Here is a 17,024-nt window from a genome sequence, read left to right as displayed (position 1 = left end):
CTCATGAATGTTCTTTGCGCCGGGATGCGTTCTTATACTGCAACCGACATTGGTTGTAAACAGAGAAGTTATTCATAGTGTGGGTCGTGGGCTGTGTCGAGTGGGTGACGGGTTACGTAGGCAGGCATTAAAACATGCACAGAGCCCCCTCTGTTAGTCCAGAGATGCTAAAACGGAAATAAATGTTCCAAAGTGAATCCACGCTTATTTGGCCTCATGTTGCCAAGAATTGTGGCCTACTTCAGCTGCAAGCGGGGTATGGGCCCAGAGTCACAGTGTCCTAGGACAGAAGTTGAGCTGCTACGGCGTGGTGTAGTGGTCAAGAGCAGGTGGATTCTAATCTGGAGAACTGGGTTTGATTCCCCCACTCCTCCACCTGACTGGCGGAGGCTTATCTGGCGTGCCAGATTTGTTTCCACACTCCTACATTCCTGCAGGGTGACTTTGGGCTAGTCACAGTTCTCTCAGAACACTCTCAGCCCCACCTGCCTCACTTTGAGGTGTCTGTTGTGGGAAGAGGAAGGGAAAGGAGCTTGTAAGCCACCTTGAGTCTCCTTACAGGAAAGAAAGGTGGGATATAAATCCAAATCCAATCCAAACTCTTCTTTCTTAAAGGCTGACCAATTAACCTTGACGTGTCCTTTTGTGTGTGAGCCTTTGGGCAGCTTTGCCGGACATGTACTGTCTTGTAAAAAGTGCAGACATCCAAGGTCAGGGCTGCTGCCCAGCTGGGAAAGGCATTGTGCTAACTAGTATCCACAAACGTGAATAAGCAGCTTCTGTTTTGCAGGGGAAACTGAGATCTTTGCTGTAGTTGGCTGCTGTGAATTTGAGGGATGCCCTTAGGTTACACGTTTGGACTGAAGGTGTGACTTAACCATGCTTAGGGTGAAGGCTTTTTTATTGAACTTCTGTTTTGTTTTGTTTTTAATCCAAAACAAAACCCTTGGCAAGATCGTTTCTCCCTCCCCATTTTTCTTTCCTGCATTTTCACTTCAGGTTTATGGCACTGGGGCTCTGAAGGCTTCCTCTCCTTGCTGCCGGCATTCAATTGGTCAAGGATACATAAAACACACTGGTGGGACCACTCTGAACTGGTCTTCGAACCGCCCTCGGATTTGCCTGACGCTGCTTACAACGTAAGTTGCGTTTCTGCCTGTCTTTGCACAAACAGGGAAGCCCCAGGAATAGGACCTACTATGGTGGGTACCTTCTTAGACGTGGCAACCCGAGAAAGGGCCTTCTTGGTCATGGCTCCAAAACTTTGGAACTCCCTTCCCAAGGAGATATGATACGTGCTCAGTGTCTTCCGCCACCAGGGGAAGAATTCTTTAGCTTTGTTTGGCACACTCACAATAATAGGTATTGGCCCTCCTTCCTGGTTCTGGTGCACACATAAGAGGGAGATTGAATAACCCAGTTAATCCACATTGCTCTTTCCCCTTCTGTTGAAGCCCTCTGCATTGTGACTGGCCAGGAAGGGAAAGGAGCTTGTGAGCCACCTTGAGTCTCCTTACAGGAGAGAAAGGTGGGGTATAAATCCAAACTCGTCTGCTATTTAGCTAGGATCTAAGTTCCAGTGGGTTTGACAGCACCTGCTCCGTAGGAATAAATGTGTTCAATCTTGACCTTCCTGCTTTTCCCCTTTATGTTAGGAACACGTGAAATCCTTTGACTCCAGTCGCTTAAGCGAGCTGGAAAAGCAGATGGCTTTCCTATCGGAGAAGTGGCGTCATCGAGACGAGGAATACAGTCAAATGTTCCTCCTCCTTCAGACGTTTCAGCACCAAGTTGCCCAACTGAACGACAAAAGTGAAATGCTGACGCTCATAAAGAACGAGGTGGACCAGCATCTGAAGGAAATGAAATCCTATGAAACGGCGCACCCAACGGTAAACGTCGTTTGGAACCATCGCTTGTCTCCGGGGGATTTAATGTAATCCTATACCAGGCACGCTTAGCGTTGCTGCCGCAGTCTGGTTAGGAAAGGGAAATGCGCGTGGGTGGGGTTAAAAGCATTTCCTGCTTGCACCGGGAGGGGTAATCGTCTTGACAAATGATATTTTAGTCGTTTGTGATGAAAACACGCCATTAGCCTTCCATTAGAGCTAATGCATTAATGTAAACGGAAGACAGCACTATAAAACTGCTTCTAAATAAGGAACAGCGGGTAGCTCACCGCCACAGATTCCTGTCACGATTTGGAGCAGCCAGTCTCCTCCTGTGTGCCCAGGGAAACTTTTAAGTGCCTCCCGAGAAGCAGCTACCTGCTTGTGAAACCTGAGCAGGGTGGAAAGTTCAGAGACAAAAAAGCGAAGTCTACGAGGGCACTTGTGCGTTCTTTGCTCAGCCTGAAGCAGATTTTGGTTTCCAGCCACATGTGCCACAGGTAGACTGTGTATAAGGAACAGGAAATACCACTGAGAATGGGTTTTGAAGTAGCACCTTTGGCTTTTGCTGGGGTTTTCTCGCCGAAGAAAGCTCATTCAGTCAAGAACGTCTTCAGCGGGTGGGGAATCGGGGAGGGAGGGGTTGCATTTTTGAAATCAGTGTTTAAGTACGGGAGAAGTCTGGGGAGTCGCATTTCAACTACGTGGTGAATCAAACCGGATTTGACTTCTTGTCTCGCTTTTAAAGGTCGACTTTTCATCCTTGCACCAAGGACATGAGTGGCGCATCGCGGCTTTAGAAGACCTCCTTGCCAAACTCTCTGAAAAATCTGATGTGAGTAGAACTACAGCTCTCAGTGCGCTGAATTTGAAACGAGCTCTCGAGGAACCGATTGGCAAAAGGGCTCCGGGGCAACAAGGAGGGGACTTGGTGTTCCCTGGGGCTTTCTTCAAAGTTCCAGGAAACCCCTGGGGCTCTCGGGTTCCTCAGCAAGAAGTAAACAAGTCCGCTTTTCTACCTCCGTCCATCTTCTTCTCTCATGCACAATCCTTGGCACACCGCAGAGCATGCACAAATGCGCACAATTTATGGGATGTGTTGGGGAGGCCAAAAAGCTGGTCCAGTGCTCTGTGGCCCTCCACCTTGGGAATCTTCTACAACCGTGGTGGCGAAGCTATGGCACTCCAAATGTTCAAGGACTACAATTCCCATCAGCCCCTGCCAGCATGGCCAATTGGCCATGCTGGCAGGGGCTGATATCATGGAGCCATAGGCTTCGCCACCTACTATTCTAGCGATGTATCGGTTCCTTGGCTGACGCTTAAGGGTTTCTTAGCAGATGAGAAAGTTTGGCGCAGCGGAAAGGCTGAGGGTATTTTCGGGGTTTTTTTTATAATCGTTCCATTTGTTAGAAAGGGAGTAACCTTGGGTACATCATGTGCAGTGCTGCGTTTGTGAACGGGAAAACTAGGTTCTTGTCTCGGAATTTCATCAGGGGCCTTGGGGGGTAACCTAACCAGCCCCACACTGCCGGGAGCATAAGAGATGTCTCTTAACAGGGTAGATGAAAGCGAGGTGCAAATATCGCCAGTCTGTATGCCTTCAGCATTGTGCTTTGTTGGTCTGAAATGACAGAACTGCTTTTCCAATGCTTAATTTTTTTAAAAAAATCAATGTATCCTTAAAGCTATTCCAAGTTGAAACGTTCTTCTAATGTGTTGGGTACCGAAGTGAAGTGGATTTTGCGTAATCAGGTTTCCGTCTGGATAAGTGACAGGCAGGAAAAGGAAGAGGCCCAGGTGGAAATAAGATTAGAGACCCTAAATGTCATTCTCACCATAAGAGCCTTACGTGGAACTCCATATGTCCAGAGCAAGGGTCACTGTGAATGGCCTCCTTCCCCCATAACCATATGTTCACCTAATTGCCCTTTGGTAAGGGTCGGATTATAGTTAACAGTCGCCTTGGAAAAGTTTTAAGAGGGATTTTTTCCCTGTCGGAGTCCAGCTCCTGCCACGCAGAGAAAGAATTCAATTCAAGAATATATCCTCCCCTGTTCCCTTTTATCATCTGGATTATAACTGTAGCACGGGGTTTTTTTTTAACAGTAGTAACAATCATTTATTTTTCAGAGCATCCACAAGGATCTGGAACTGAGCAAAGCAAGAACAGCGAGGTATGCCTTAAGTTAAGAGGTTGAGTCGCAAACCTTGCAGCGAAACCCTGCTAGGGGTCAAAAATACCCCATAGACTGACAGGAGCTGCTCTCCTAATCAAGCGGTGGCTTGGTAAAACATTCACGAAGGAAATCTTCTTTCTGAGAGCCAGCATGGTGTAGTGGTTAAGAGCAGGTGGATTCTAATCTAGAGAACCGGGTTTGATTCCCCACTCCTCCACCTGTGTGGCAGAGGCTTATCTGGTGAACCAGATGTGTTTCCGCACTCCTACATTCCTGCTGGGTGACCTTGGGCTAGTCACAGTTCTCTCTGAACTCTCTCAGCCCCATTTGCCTCACAAGGTGCCTTGTTGTGGGGAGAGGAAGGGAAAGGAGCTTGTAAGCCACCTTGAGTCTCCTTACAGGAGGGAAAGGTGGGATATAAATCCAAAATCATCTTCTTTTTCTTCCTCCTCTTCCAAGTTGTGTGCAAAGAAGGAAAATTTGCCAATATATCACTTCAGCAAGATATAGACAAGAGTGTGCATCTTTGCATGGGGGGTGTGTGTGTGTGTGTGCTCATAAGCAAAAGAGAACCAAATGGGCAACAGAGGAGATGTGTCACCTACGTTTCTCTAAAGAAATCATCCAAAGCTACCCTTTGTTTATATAACCAATAGTTTAATTCAGGCTCACAGCAGAAGAAGCGTAGGTTGGATTCTCACCTTCGTAGTTCAGTTAACGTCACATGGCCGTTGAGGATGTAAAACTCTGTTGTCCTTTTTTAAAAAAGCGATGGCTTAAACGAGGTCTGAATTTGACGGGACCTGTGTTGTCTGCCCTTCGACAGTCTCTTAACTGGTTCCCCGTTTTGTGTGTCAGTGACGCCGTTGAGCAAATCCAGCATCTGTTATCCATGATTCGGCAACTGGAAGTTCAGCTGGCTGATATGAGGGCCAAGCTGCTCAGTTCACAGAGCTTAAAAGCCGGCTGTGAGACGGCAGACGCCCTTCGTGAAAAGGTAAGCTCCAAAAGAACGGGAGGATGTCTTGGTGACGGAAAAGGACTCCCCTGCCCCCACATGTACGAACCATGTTCTTGTGGCCTTTCGCATCCACAGGTTGATTTCCTGACTTTTTGTCAGGCGTCTACACGCAGTGATTGGTTGCATTATCTGCAGCTTGCTGAGGAGACTGGCCATTAAGAACGATTGACACAGGTCATTCACGCTTGTAGAGAGGATCGGTAGCTAAAAATTTCAGGTTTATATTGTCTGGATTCAGGGGGTTCATTATTCCGCCTTTGGAGCATCACACAGGGCCGTGCCGGGCCTGTTCTCTCCTCCATAAGGCAGACTCAAGGGTTAGAGAAATCTGATTTTACTGAGCACTTGCGATGTATAATGCAACGGGCTATTTCCAGAACTGATATTCAGTCAGCACGGCAGTAAATCTAAGGCCAAGCTAAAGCCTGCCCGCCCCTCTTTGCTTCTCCAGCCAAAAGCAAAACCTCTGCTGGGCACAGCAGTCCTCCCAAGAGGATGAGATGATTACACTCCCAGGCGCAAAAGGGAATGCAAAAAACAGCTGGCAAAGTGCGCCGAGCCAGGGTTACAAGGTGCCAACGTTTTCTAGGAGACTTGACAAGGCTGCGAGGCAGACCTTGACATACCGAAGAGTCTAGGTCAGGGATGCAGAAAGTTGCTTAGCTTATGCTAGCCCCGTGGAATTACTTCTTGGAAAAATGTATATCCCACTTTTCTCCCTAAGGAGCAGCAGTGGCGTAGGAGGTTAAGAGCTCATGTATCTAATCTGGAGGAACCGGGTTTGATTCCCAGCTCTGCCGCCTGAGCTGTGGAGGCTTATCTGGGGAATTCAGATTAGCCTGTACACTCCCACACACGCCAGCTGGGTGACCTTGGGCTAGTCACAGCTTCTCGGAGCTCTCTCAGCCCCACCTACCTCACAGGGTGTTTGTTGTGAGGGGGGAAGGGCAAGGAAAGTCTCCTGCAGGAGAGAAAGGGGGGATATAAATCTAAACTCTTCCTCTTCTTCTTCTTCGTCGTCTTCTTCTTCTTCTTCTTCTTCTTCTTCTTCTTCTTCTTCTTCTTCTTCTTCTTCTTCTTCTAATCATGGACCCAACATGGCTTTTTCACATTGTTTTCCCCCCTCCCCCCCCCCAGTTTTTACAACAACCTTGTGAGATTAGGTTGAGAGATTGTGAAAGATCCCAGGTTGACTGATAGGCTTCCATGGTGGAGGTTGAGATTTGAACTCAGTTGCAGTCTGACACTAACCAATACACTCCACGAGTCCGCAGACTCAACTCCTCTTCCCTTTTGGACCTCAATTGCTTCGGACGAGCCCCTCACCCAGGTTTTGGCGTGGGAAAGGGCTGTGTTTTGGGAGGGAGAGGAATCAAACCTAAAGCTCTCCCTCCCGCCAGATCTCATGAAGCAAGCAAATGTAGTAGGATCCCGGCCTCGGATTAAAAACTAAATTCCCAAAGGCTCTAAAGCTTTATCTAGGTCTTGAGAGATTAAAACTCAGTTAACTAAAGGCAAAGAGCCGTCCCTCTTAAAGGAAACTGAAAGTCCAGCTGCTTGGGCCGCTTAAGTGAGCACAAAAATCAGCGAGGTGGGGGTCTGTCTTCTGAATTACAGCCAGCAGCTTGAAATTCCGTAATCCTCTTTGTGCGCCCACTGACAGGTCAGCAAACATGTCTTGGGCTCTGCCTCTCTGCTCGATGCGAGGATTTATCCCAGCGCAGTCAATGAGGTTACCGGTGCTCATCACGCATCTAAGCGTGTGCTGTTTTGTTTCTAGGTAGATGCCCAAATCAAAGAATCTGTCAAGTTTGTCCTCTTCGGCGATCAACAAGGGGACTTGCCAGAGCCACTGCTCCAGTGGCTGACGTCCCAGTTTGTCAGCAAGGGCGACTTGCAGGTTTTGCTGCGAGACCTGGAGTTGAAAATCCACCAGAAGATATCTCTTCACATGTCCACCACAAACACTAGGCCGTCTTCGGACGTGGTGACGAGCGTCGTGAATGAGGTCGGGATTTCGGGCATCACGGAAGCGGTACGCGAGTTCCTAAGCGCGTCAGCCGTGTCAGGAGGGGCTTATTTTTGCAACTGCGCTTCCAAGAGCTTGAGTGTGATATGTAATGCCGAAACCCATCTAAGGCCCCTTCCGCACACGCAAAATAATGCGTTTTCAAACCACTTTCACAACTGTTTGCAAGTGGATTTTGCTATTCCGCTCAGCTTCAAAGAGCACTGAAAGCAGTTTGAAAGTGCATTATTCTGCATGTGCGGAAGGAGCCTAAGTGTAAGATAATAGATACCTGTGTGAACAGCTGTCCCAAAAGCCACTCTCTAACTGCTGAGTTGCCTTCTAAGATGTACCAAGCCTGTTTTTCCTGGGTTGGTAAGGGTGAACATACCATTACGAAGGCATCATCTGCTAAAGATGCCCGAAGAAGTGGCTATAAATGCAGCCATGGGCTTAATCTAAATGATACCATTTTATTGCCCACCACCTAGAACAGTGGTGGCGAACCTTTGGCACTCCAGATGTTATGAACTACAATTCCCATCAACCCCTGCCAGCATGGCCAATTGGCCATGCTGACAGGGACTGATAGGAATTGTAGTCCATAACCACCACAGACCTAGAACCTTTTCATAGTGTACAAAGAACATCAGGGCCTTCTTCCTGTTCTGAAGCCTCAGCTGCTGCTTGTCCACAATAAGGAAGGCTTTTGCCTTGAGAACCTCTCAACAGGTGAAACCCGGACCTCTGGCTATCGTAGTAATGCCTTTATAAACAGATCCGCGGAGGTAGTTCTGTAGAGGAGACCAGTCTGCCTTAGAAAGTGGGGCGTAACTTGTACTGGCTTCTCAGAACGCTTGAAAAACAGCCCTGGAGTTTCTCCCGACTTCTCACGCTCTATTTTTCCCTCCTCTGGCACGTTTGCAGCAAGCACACATTATCGTCAACAACGCGCTGAAGCTGTATTCTCAAGACAAGACGGGCTTAGTAGACTTTGCTTTGGAATCCGGAGGTAAAAAAACCGGGAAGGGGACACACAACTTTTTAGCCTGGCAGCGTGCAAAAGATTTACAAAAGTAGACCTATTAAGTCTTGTTTAGACAGCTGTTGGTATCTTGATCTCGGCTGCTAACGCTTTGCGTGAGGATTGTAGAAATAAAACCATAGGTGGGACCAAACTGAGCTACAGGAGTATAACAGATAATTGCGCTAAACCTTGCCAACCCTTAATTGTCAGAAATATGGAAGTATTTCTGCACAAATTGCCTAAAACATTTTCAGTCCCGCCACCTTTACAACAGTGTAAGTCCACACTCACCCCCTCAAAACAATTCATGGCCACCATTACATGATTTTTCACTTTTTAAAATTTCTGTGTTGAATTGATGCTTCAAAGCCTTGTGCCGCGATTCTCTACTTATATACTCAGTGCTTTGAAAATTGCCCCCTCCCAAATTAAAACAAAAATGCTTCAGGAAAACAGGCGAGAGGGAATAGCCCAAGCTCAGAAAATGGCGCGGAGAAGCCTGGGAAACGTAGTCAGTCGATCGCACGGCAACTGAAGACGTTTTCAAAATGTTTCAACCAGAGAATCGTTTTAAAAGGGGATGCTTTTGAAACGTTTTGAGGCTGCAAATAAAACGTGGGGGGGGGGGTAAAAACAATGCGCAGCTGCGTCAAAAGGCTTTAAAAGGTTTGTGCGGAAAGCGCCCTCCTGCTTGGGTATGCAATCGGCGTGGGTTACTGGTGGGGGTGAGTGTCTGGGGTGGGAGTTAACCCTTCCGTTGTCTCTTCGAGGTGGCAGCGTTTTGAGCACCCGCTGCTCAGAGACGTATGAAACCAAAACAGCGTTGATCAGTCTCTTTGGGATCCCTTTGTGGTACTTCTCGCAGTCTCCTCGCGTCGTGATCCAGGTAATTAAAGCGACGTCTCCTTCCCATGCTTGCAGGCGCACGCATATGTTGATTCCAGAGGCCTGACCTGACTAAGACAGTGCCTGAGTTAAAACTCATCTAATTGGGGCGGTTCACTTCTGGGTTGCCGGCTTCTGGGTTGGGTCTGGGGTTTTTCCAACAAATACATGGGTGCTGCAGGAAATCGTTTGTTCAGTGGCAGATGAGCTATCGTTAATGTGGAGAGCAGGAGAGAATGATGGGTAAGAAAGGTGGGTGAATTATAAAAAAATAACAGACACGGTGGAAAGTTTCCCTGAAGGTCAAATGTCTCTGAAAGTCACTTTAAAAAATGCAGTTCTCCAATGTCAGATCGAAGTCTTCTTTCCATCAATTAAAATGGCATGGTAATCACCAATCAAACGAGAGTTGAAGATCAGCTAAAAATCAAGACAGAAGAGGTGTGGAACCCCAGTTTGCCCTGGGTGGTCAGTACCAAAAGGCAGGATACTGAAACCTAAAAGAGAAGGCATTGGGTGGGAGCTGGGAGCGAAAGGTAGACAGACAGTCTTGTATCAGACAGTTTTAATTCCTCTCAGGTCCAGTAAAAGAGAAAGAAAACATTGCTGACTGGTCTCTCTGTTTTTGAATGGCCACCCCACTCATCTTAAACGATTTGCAAATGCCATAGCCTGCGTTATTACCCCACCTGTGTACGTGGTGCAGAGTTTATTTGGTTAACTCTCTCGCCCCCTCCCCGTCTGCTCAGCCTGACATGCATCCCGGAAACTGCTGGGCGTTCAAAGGGTCGCAGGGGTACCTTGTCGTCCGCCTTTCCATGCTGATCTATCCGACATCGTTTACTCTGGAGCATATACCAAAAACGCTTTCCCCGACCGGCAACATCACCAGCGCTCCCAAGGATTTCTCTGTATACGTAAGTTTTATCTTCGCTCATGTTTGTAGCATTTTAAATTAATTTTTATACTCAAACCAAAATAGAAAAGGAAAATAACAGACCATATAACAAACAACACGACTACAGGGTAAATCTTAATATTATCCATAAAATATAAAACGTGATACAATTTTTGACAGAGAACTTTCTGTCGCAACGTATTTCACCTAGCAGAATGCTTTTTAGTTGTTTAATTAATGTCCATTGTTATATATCACCTTAACAATGACTTCTGGCCTGAACTACTGACAAACTGTTAACATATTAACCTACTCGTTTAATTTCTCTGAATCTAATTTTGATCTCGGTATTATGATTGTTTTAATTAATTTTCCTACGTAATTGATTCAGCCACGTAAAAAATACAATTCCCACCTCATCAAAGTCATCCTTTGTCTGTTTACAAGGTTTGTTTACAAGATTTGTAGCATACCATCTTACTTTCTCCTTTTTGTTCATGTTGATTTGCAGTTAATGGTTATTTAAAGGATTTTAAACGCTTCTGTGTTATTGAGTTACGACACCCCCCACCCCACATAGCCCGGCTTTCAGTGCCTGCTCCCCTTGATCATGTCTTTGAGTCCTGTGGAAAAGCTGCACACTAAACTCATGAGGATTAGAAGCAGAATCCTAATAAACTAGGATAGCAATCTGGCGTAGACCCACTGGCCATTTCTTCTTGCCTTCCTCACTGCTTTGGTGAATTCAAACCACAACCGGATCTGCTGCTTTTCTTCAGTTGTGGCTGGCAGCAATTTGAGGTGAAAGTGTGGGAAAGACGCCACCCACCCACCATGATTTGTTTCCAAAAGAAATGTAGGGCCCATTTTTTCCCCCAAGGGTGTTTTGCGGACACTGAAATTTGAAGGTTGTTTAAACGGAAACCCATAGATGGCTTTTTACATTGTTCCTGAGTTTAATTATGGCCATTTTCTGTCTCGGTTATCAGAATTGGATCCTGCTTTAACTATAGGGGTTTGCGCGGGCAAATCTCAGTTCTGGCATAATGTCAGAATCCCAAAAACTGCAACAAACTCATGTAGAAGAACAGTAGTTTATTGGTAATGAGGATCTTCCCTGGCTAATGTCAGAACTGAGATTTGCCCGTGCAAACCCCTAAAGTTAAAGCAGGGTGCACCCCCCCCCCCCTCGTGGGACTGCCCGCCAAAAGAACTGCAAATGAGATAACAGTGAAGACAGCCAGGCATTGACCTTGGGCAGCACCTGGTACAGTATAGCATCACACAAAAGACAGAGAAAAGTCAGGCCCCTTCCACACATGCAAAATAATGCATTTTCAAACCACTTTCACAACTGTTTGCAAGTGGATTTTGCCATTCCGCACAGCTTTAAAGAGCACTGAAAGCAGTTTGAAAGTGCATTATTCTGCATGTGCGGAATGAGCCTCAGTTAGAAATGCAATTAACCACCCTCAGCATCCAGAAAGCAGCAAAAGCAAACCTCCTGACAGTTTCTCATTTATCTGCTTGTTGACTGCCTCAAACTGGCAGTATGTGCACGTTTGCTGAAATGTGTATGCTGAAATCTTTCAACTAAAGCCTCCAAGGCAGTGAACAATAAATTAACCTTACCCCTCCATTAGAAAACTACCCAAAAAATCAGCAGAGGCCTTCTATGAATAATCAAGACCAATAGAAATAGAGGTATTTTTAAAGCAAGCAGAAACACTATTTTATTTTATTAGGTTTCTATCCTGCCCTTTCTCGGCATAAGCCCTGCTCAGGGTGACTAACAACAACCGTAACGCCACAATTCATAGCCATTAAAACTGGCTAAGATCCAAAACTGCTCGTCAAAAGCTCAACTTTTACTTGACGGCGCAGAACGGGCAAGACAAATTTCCTTGGCCAGAGAGTTCCGTAGCCTTTGTGGGCCCAGGAGAGGAGCGCCAATTGATGAAAAGCGATTCTTAAACCCTTCTCGATTTTTCTACATTGTGATAATAGAAGCTCTTTCCTGTCTTCCTGAGGAGAGAATCCTTGCTTTGAGTTTTTCATTTGAAGCTGTCCTCTTGAATTGAGAGTGCTGTTTAAGTTTTCTCCCTTTTTCTCCCTCACTGTTTTCTCCCTTTTTCCCCGTTGGCAGGGTCTTGAAAACGAGTATCAAGAAGAAGGTGTGCTTCTAGGGCAGTATATGTACAATCAAGATGGAGAGTCGCTCCAGATGTTCCTAGCAATGGTATGTTACTATTACTAGAAGATACAATTGTAAAACATACCTGCCTTTGTTTCTTTTTCTTGCTGTCACTGTTCTGCTTTTACAACTGCAGTCTTCCAGCATTAATGTGGAACTATTGCTTGAAGGTTGCTGTATATTGGGTTTTAGTTTGTTTCACTGGCATGTCCTTGTAAACAAATGGACAGTGTCCTTGCAACAAGTAAAAATCCAAATGTCTTGCTTGCTCTTTCCGAGCAAATACAGCCTCAAAAAGCTAGCAAGCTGTTTTATTTTTTTTTCTTGCTCATTTTTTTTCTTGCAAGAAGCTGGCAAGCTGTTTTATTTTTTTTCTTTGCTCATTAGTCATTTTTGGTCCAGCTTTTTAACCTTCCTAGAAGAGCTGTTGACTCCAGCAAGTAGTTTTTAACATCTGAAGCCTGTGAAAAATGTTTAATATCTACAGTCCCAATTGCTCCTATTAGAGGCCTAGATTAGAAGTCGGCCTGAAATGCTAAATGGAGTTCCCCGTGGCTGCCTCTGACCTCTTTATTGAGGTGCACTGATCCATGCCTGTTTCCGAGGGCAGTCACTTTTGGAGGCTTATTATATAGATCGACCCCAGGTTTGAGACCCTTGTTAAGTTTTACCAGTGATGATCTTGTAGATTTTAACTGGCCGATTCACGGCTGCAACATTTTAGAAGCGACAGAGGGGAACGGCCATGAAAAGTGTGTGGAGCAATGTATAGGAGCTTACAGGTGCAAACCTTCAAATCCTTTAAAGGTAAAATGCACCAACCAGTCTAAACTTAAACCATTTTCATTCCCATTGGTTTTAAGCGGTTTAAGCTTTTGCATCAAAATTGATCACAGCGAATCTGTTTAACTGTGGCTACAGGATGCACACAGCTTTTCAACACCTTACAAAAGCTGTGCGTGTTGTGTACAGTTCTGGGTACCACAATTCAAGGGTACTGACAAGCTGGAATAGGTCCAGAGGAAGGCAGCCAAAATGGTCAAAGGTCTGGAATCCATTCCTTACGAGGAGAGACTTAGGGAGCTGGAGATGTTTAGTCTGGAGAAGCGAAGGTTAAGAGGTGACATGATAGCCATGTTTAAATACCTGAAGGGATGCGACGTTGAAGAGGGAGCAAGCTTGTTTTCTGCGGCTCCAGAGACTAGGACCAGGAGACATGGGTTCAAGGTGAAAGAACAGAGATTCCACCTAAACATCAGAAAAAACTTCCTGACAATAAGGGCTGTTCGATAGCAGAATAGGCTACCTCGGAGTGTGGTGGAGTCTCCTTCTTTGGAGGTTTTTCAAGAGAGGCTGGATGGCCATCTGTCAGGAGTGCTTTGATTATGTGTTCCTGCATGGCAGGAGGTTGGACCTGATGGCCCTTGGGGTCTCTCCCAACTCTACGATTCTACAATGGTAAGCTTGCTGCTGGAAAAAACTTCGTAAAATAAACGAGCATGCGTCTTTTCCTTCCTCGTAGGACGCAACGGAGAAGGCGTTCCAGATAGTAGAACTCAGAATTCTTTCCAACTGGGGCCATCCTGAATACACATGCCTCTATCGGTTCCGAGTGCACGGGAGACCCGCCAAATGAACACGGCCTAGGGTTTCCTCCTTGTACATTTATTTTCTGTATGTATGTATGTATATAAAGGGAAAACTGGAGAAGTCCTCCAAAGGATGCAGGCTACGCGTAGAAGACTGCCGACTCGAATTGTATACCAAACTCAATGGTTATTTGCTTGAACGCCTCAGTCTGTTACTGCCAATCAGCTTTATTTTATATATATATTTTTGACGCGTTCATTCCGAGACTGTCGCATGCCAACCGTAAACTAAGCAAAACCCAGTTAACCAAACCGGGGGGGGGGGGGGGGACCACTATTTTGTTACACTGGAGTGTCAAGCTTTTAAAACTTGTGGGGGAGGGGGCAGCCAGGGATTGGTTTTTAAGGTTGGGTGGGGCTCACCTGCACTGGCAACTGCGGCAGATCCAGCAATGTTTCTGGCATGTAGTCCGTCGCTCTCTGCTGTTGTGCGGTTTCCCAAGCGTATCGATGGCATGTGGGTGTGTTCCCGCACAGAACCTGTTGGAACAGGCAGTTCACGAAACGCCTCCATAGATTGATCGCAGCCCTTCCCTCTCTCCATTTATAAAGCTCTCGTTGCAGCAAGATTTTATCCCAGGCTGTCTTTCCGGGAGAGTTTATTGTTTCATGGGGTTGTTGTTTTTTTACTTCACCTGAAGCGTGCTTTACTCACCTCCTGGATTTTAGAATATCTCCCTTAAAGGATTTACTAGAAATCCTAACATACAGGAGGAGGGCGTAATACCCCCGGCAGTAATTCAAGCACGAGACCTGGAATCTATAAGGAATTTTTTTAAAAACATGCGAGGGAGGGAGGGATAGTGATGTTTTTTTTTAAAAAAACCCGCCCTTTTAAGCCTTTTCTATTTGTCCTTTTTCGAGCAAGCGGATGGTGATCGTAATTAAAGCGATGGATTTAGTACGTCGTCAGTATACAGAGCGCATGCTCAGGCAACAGTTTGGCCAAAACCAGAATATTGTGGGCATAAAGCAAGGAGAAAGTTCTGGTTCCAGAAGGAAGGTGATGTGGGGGCTTGAACCGGGCAGGCTTACGAGGGTAAGAGGGAGGTAACGAGATGAAGTAAAAGGAGAAAAAGCCGGCTTCAGAATACGGGTTCCAGAAATCCTCTGCCTCACAACAGTTAAACTGCAAGCAAAATTCGCACCCGGGACTCTTTCACGCATTTCTGTCGGGCATGTTTATCGTCTCATGGTCCTGTTGGGGATCCTGGCGTTGCTGCTAATCTTTTGGAAAGCCAGGGCACACCTCCGACGTCACGAGCATTATCAGGAAAGCCCCCCCCCCCCCCCAAGAACACAATTAGCTCTGCAAAGTCATCATCTGCCAAAAAACAAAACCCAAACATTAAAATAGATCTTGGTTGGGAATTTCACCACCACCATCAGAATTTTGCCACTATTCTTCTGGCTCATTGGGGGCTGTTCTTAAAATTATTGGCCACCCTTGTGATTCAATTCCTTTTGAATATGATCTGGTATAAATACTGTTAAAACTTCTGTTTGGAACAAGACTCTTTAAACCCACAGCGTGCAAAATTTATCTCACTCATAACCTTACATTTCTGCAGTGGGGTGTGAGAAGGAGGAGGAGTAACTTAAATATATATTTCTTTCTTCTTGGAAAGACACCGCGGTGGTGTTGTCTGGTTTTCCAAATAGAGTTAACGTACCTTGCACAAGAGTCTTCAAATATTTATTTTTTTAAAGTTATCTCTGGAGGAATACCATGTTTTATTCACGTAAAAGTTCAGCTAGAAATAGAACCAATGGCCTGTTAAAAAGAGTTTGCTAAATATGTACAGGTGTTTCATATACTGTAGGTTAACTATATAAAATCAGAATTATCTTGTATAAACCTAAATTGGGGAGCTGAGAGGGTGGGGAATATTTTGAATAAACACTAACTTATTTTTAAAGAAGCAAAAAACAAATAAAAAATAGGACTTTGTGCAATGTATTTTTGTAAATGCTTTTTTCAGAATATTTGCCTCTGGTATCCTTTGCTGCCTCCCAAACTGACAAGAAGCTATTAAAAATGTTTAAGAGTTTTAATTTTGTTTTTGAAAGCGCATGTAATATTTGGAAGTAAGTAATAAAGTTCCTTTTCTTTTTTTGGTAAGTGTGCGAAATGTTTTTAAACATCAGAGGAGCGCTGCTCGAAAACCGGCTGTGCCTTAAACATTCACGTGCGACACGCACATCAGCCTCACAGCATGCACGTTATTGGGAAAGCAACATTAGCGACCGTGAGCCGCAACTTTCAAAGAGGTTAGCCAAATTTGCCAATTTTTTTTGTCGTCTCACTCTCTGGGTGCCTAAATAGGATCTCTGTGCACACAGGTATGCGGGGCTGGATCCTGATCTGGCATGAAATGGTAGAACTCTTCATAGGTCGGTGGCGAACCTTTGGCACTCCAGATGTTATGGACTACAATTCCCATCAGCCCCTGCCAGCATGGTCATTGGCCATGCTGGCAGGGGCTGATGGGAATTGTAGTCCATAACATCTGGAGTGCCAAAGGTTCGCCACCACGGGTATAGGATGATTTGTGGGGAAGGACGGAATTCCTGCTTTTAACACTCCAAGAGAGAGATGCTATGGGGCCTCTTTGGGTCAATTCCCAACACGGTTATGAATGTATTGTTGAAGGCTTTCACGGCCGGATTCAGCTGGTTGCTGTGGGTTTTCCGGGCTGTGTGGCCGTGGTCTGGTAGATCTTGTTCCTAACGTTTCGCCTGCATCTGTGGCTGCCAGCCTGCCAAACCATGGACACACAGATCTACCAGACCACGGCCACGCAGCTCGGAAAACCCACAGCAAACGGTTATGAGTGTTTATTAGGGTGCAGCATAAATTTGGGGAGGGATGGCTGTTGAGTGGGATTGTGAATGAGCCCCTGGGACTGATTTGGGGTTGGCCTATGGCTGATCTTCGTTTCCATAAGGGTTGTGGGTGGGAAAATAATCCCTCCACTTCAACCTAAATATTGTGCACAAGAGGAGGTTTGTTAGGAACTGGATCTTACAGACAAGGGTGGGGTAATGGTGACCACATTCAACGAGGGTGAACGTGACGGACTCGGATCCCACCTTATCTTTCTCATTGGGGAGGGTTGGGGGTGAGGGTAAACTGAAGGAGGGGAAAGTCATGCTGGTTGTCTGGGTTTGATTCCCCGCTCCTCCACATGATGCCTGTTGGATGGCCTTAGGCTAGTCACAGTTCTCTCAGCCACACTCGCCTGACAAGGTGTCTGTTGTGGGGAGAGGAAA

The 17,024-nt window shown here is 45.9% G+C and overlaps 1 protein-coding gene across 15 annotated transcripts in view; it reads left to right on the top strand.

The window, feature by feature from the left end:
* Positions 1-15,873, top strand: part of SUN1 (Sad1 and UNC84 domain containing 1) — a 43,496-nt gene extending 27,623 nt beyond the window's left edge. For all 15 annotated transcript variants that reach the window (XM_048492706.1, XM_048492718.1, XM_048492715.1 and 12 more), the window contains 11 exons: positions 1,000-1,139; positions 1,656-1,892; positions 2,638-2,724; positions 4,023-4,066; positions 4,928-5,066; positions 6,871-7,125; positions 8,026-8,110; positions 8,896-9,011; positions 9,760-9,927; positions 12,055-12,147; positions 13,625-15,873. In XM_048492706.1, the coding sequence (XP_048348663.1) occupies positions 1,000-1,139; positions 1,656-1,892; positions 2,638-2,724; positions 4,023-4,066; positions 4,928-5,066; positions 6,871-7,125; positions 8,026-8,110; positions 8,896-9,011; positions 9,760-9,927; positions 12,055-12,147; positions 13,625-13,738 (1,478 nt within the window). In that variant the 3' untranslated portion in view covers positions 13,739-15,873. The remainder of the gene's footprint in view (positions 1-999; positions 1,140-1,655; positions 1,893-2,637; positions 2,725-4,022; positions 4,067-4,927; positions 5,067-6,870; positions 7,126-8,025; positions 8,111-8,895; positions 9,012-9,759; positions 9,928-12,054; positions 12,148-13,624) is intronic.
* The last annotated feature ends 1,151 nt before the right edge of the window (positions 15,874-17,024 follow it).

The sequence above is a fragment of the Sphaerodactylus townsendi genome, linkage group LG04 (genome assembly GCF_021028975.2).
Source record: "Sphaerodactylus townsendi isolate TG3544 linkage group LG04, MPM_Stown_v2.3, whole genome shotgun sequence".
Classification (NCBI taxonomy): domain Eukaryota; kingdom Metazoa; phylum Chordata; class Lepidosauria; order Squamata; family Sphaerodactylidae; genus Sphaerodactylus; species Sphaerodactylus townsendi.
The sequence above is the reverse complement of the archived record's forward strand: the minus strand, read 5'-3'. Positions and strand labels throughout refer to the sequence as shown.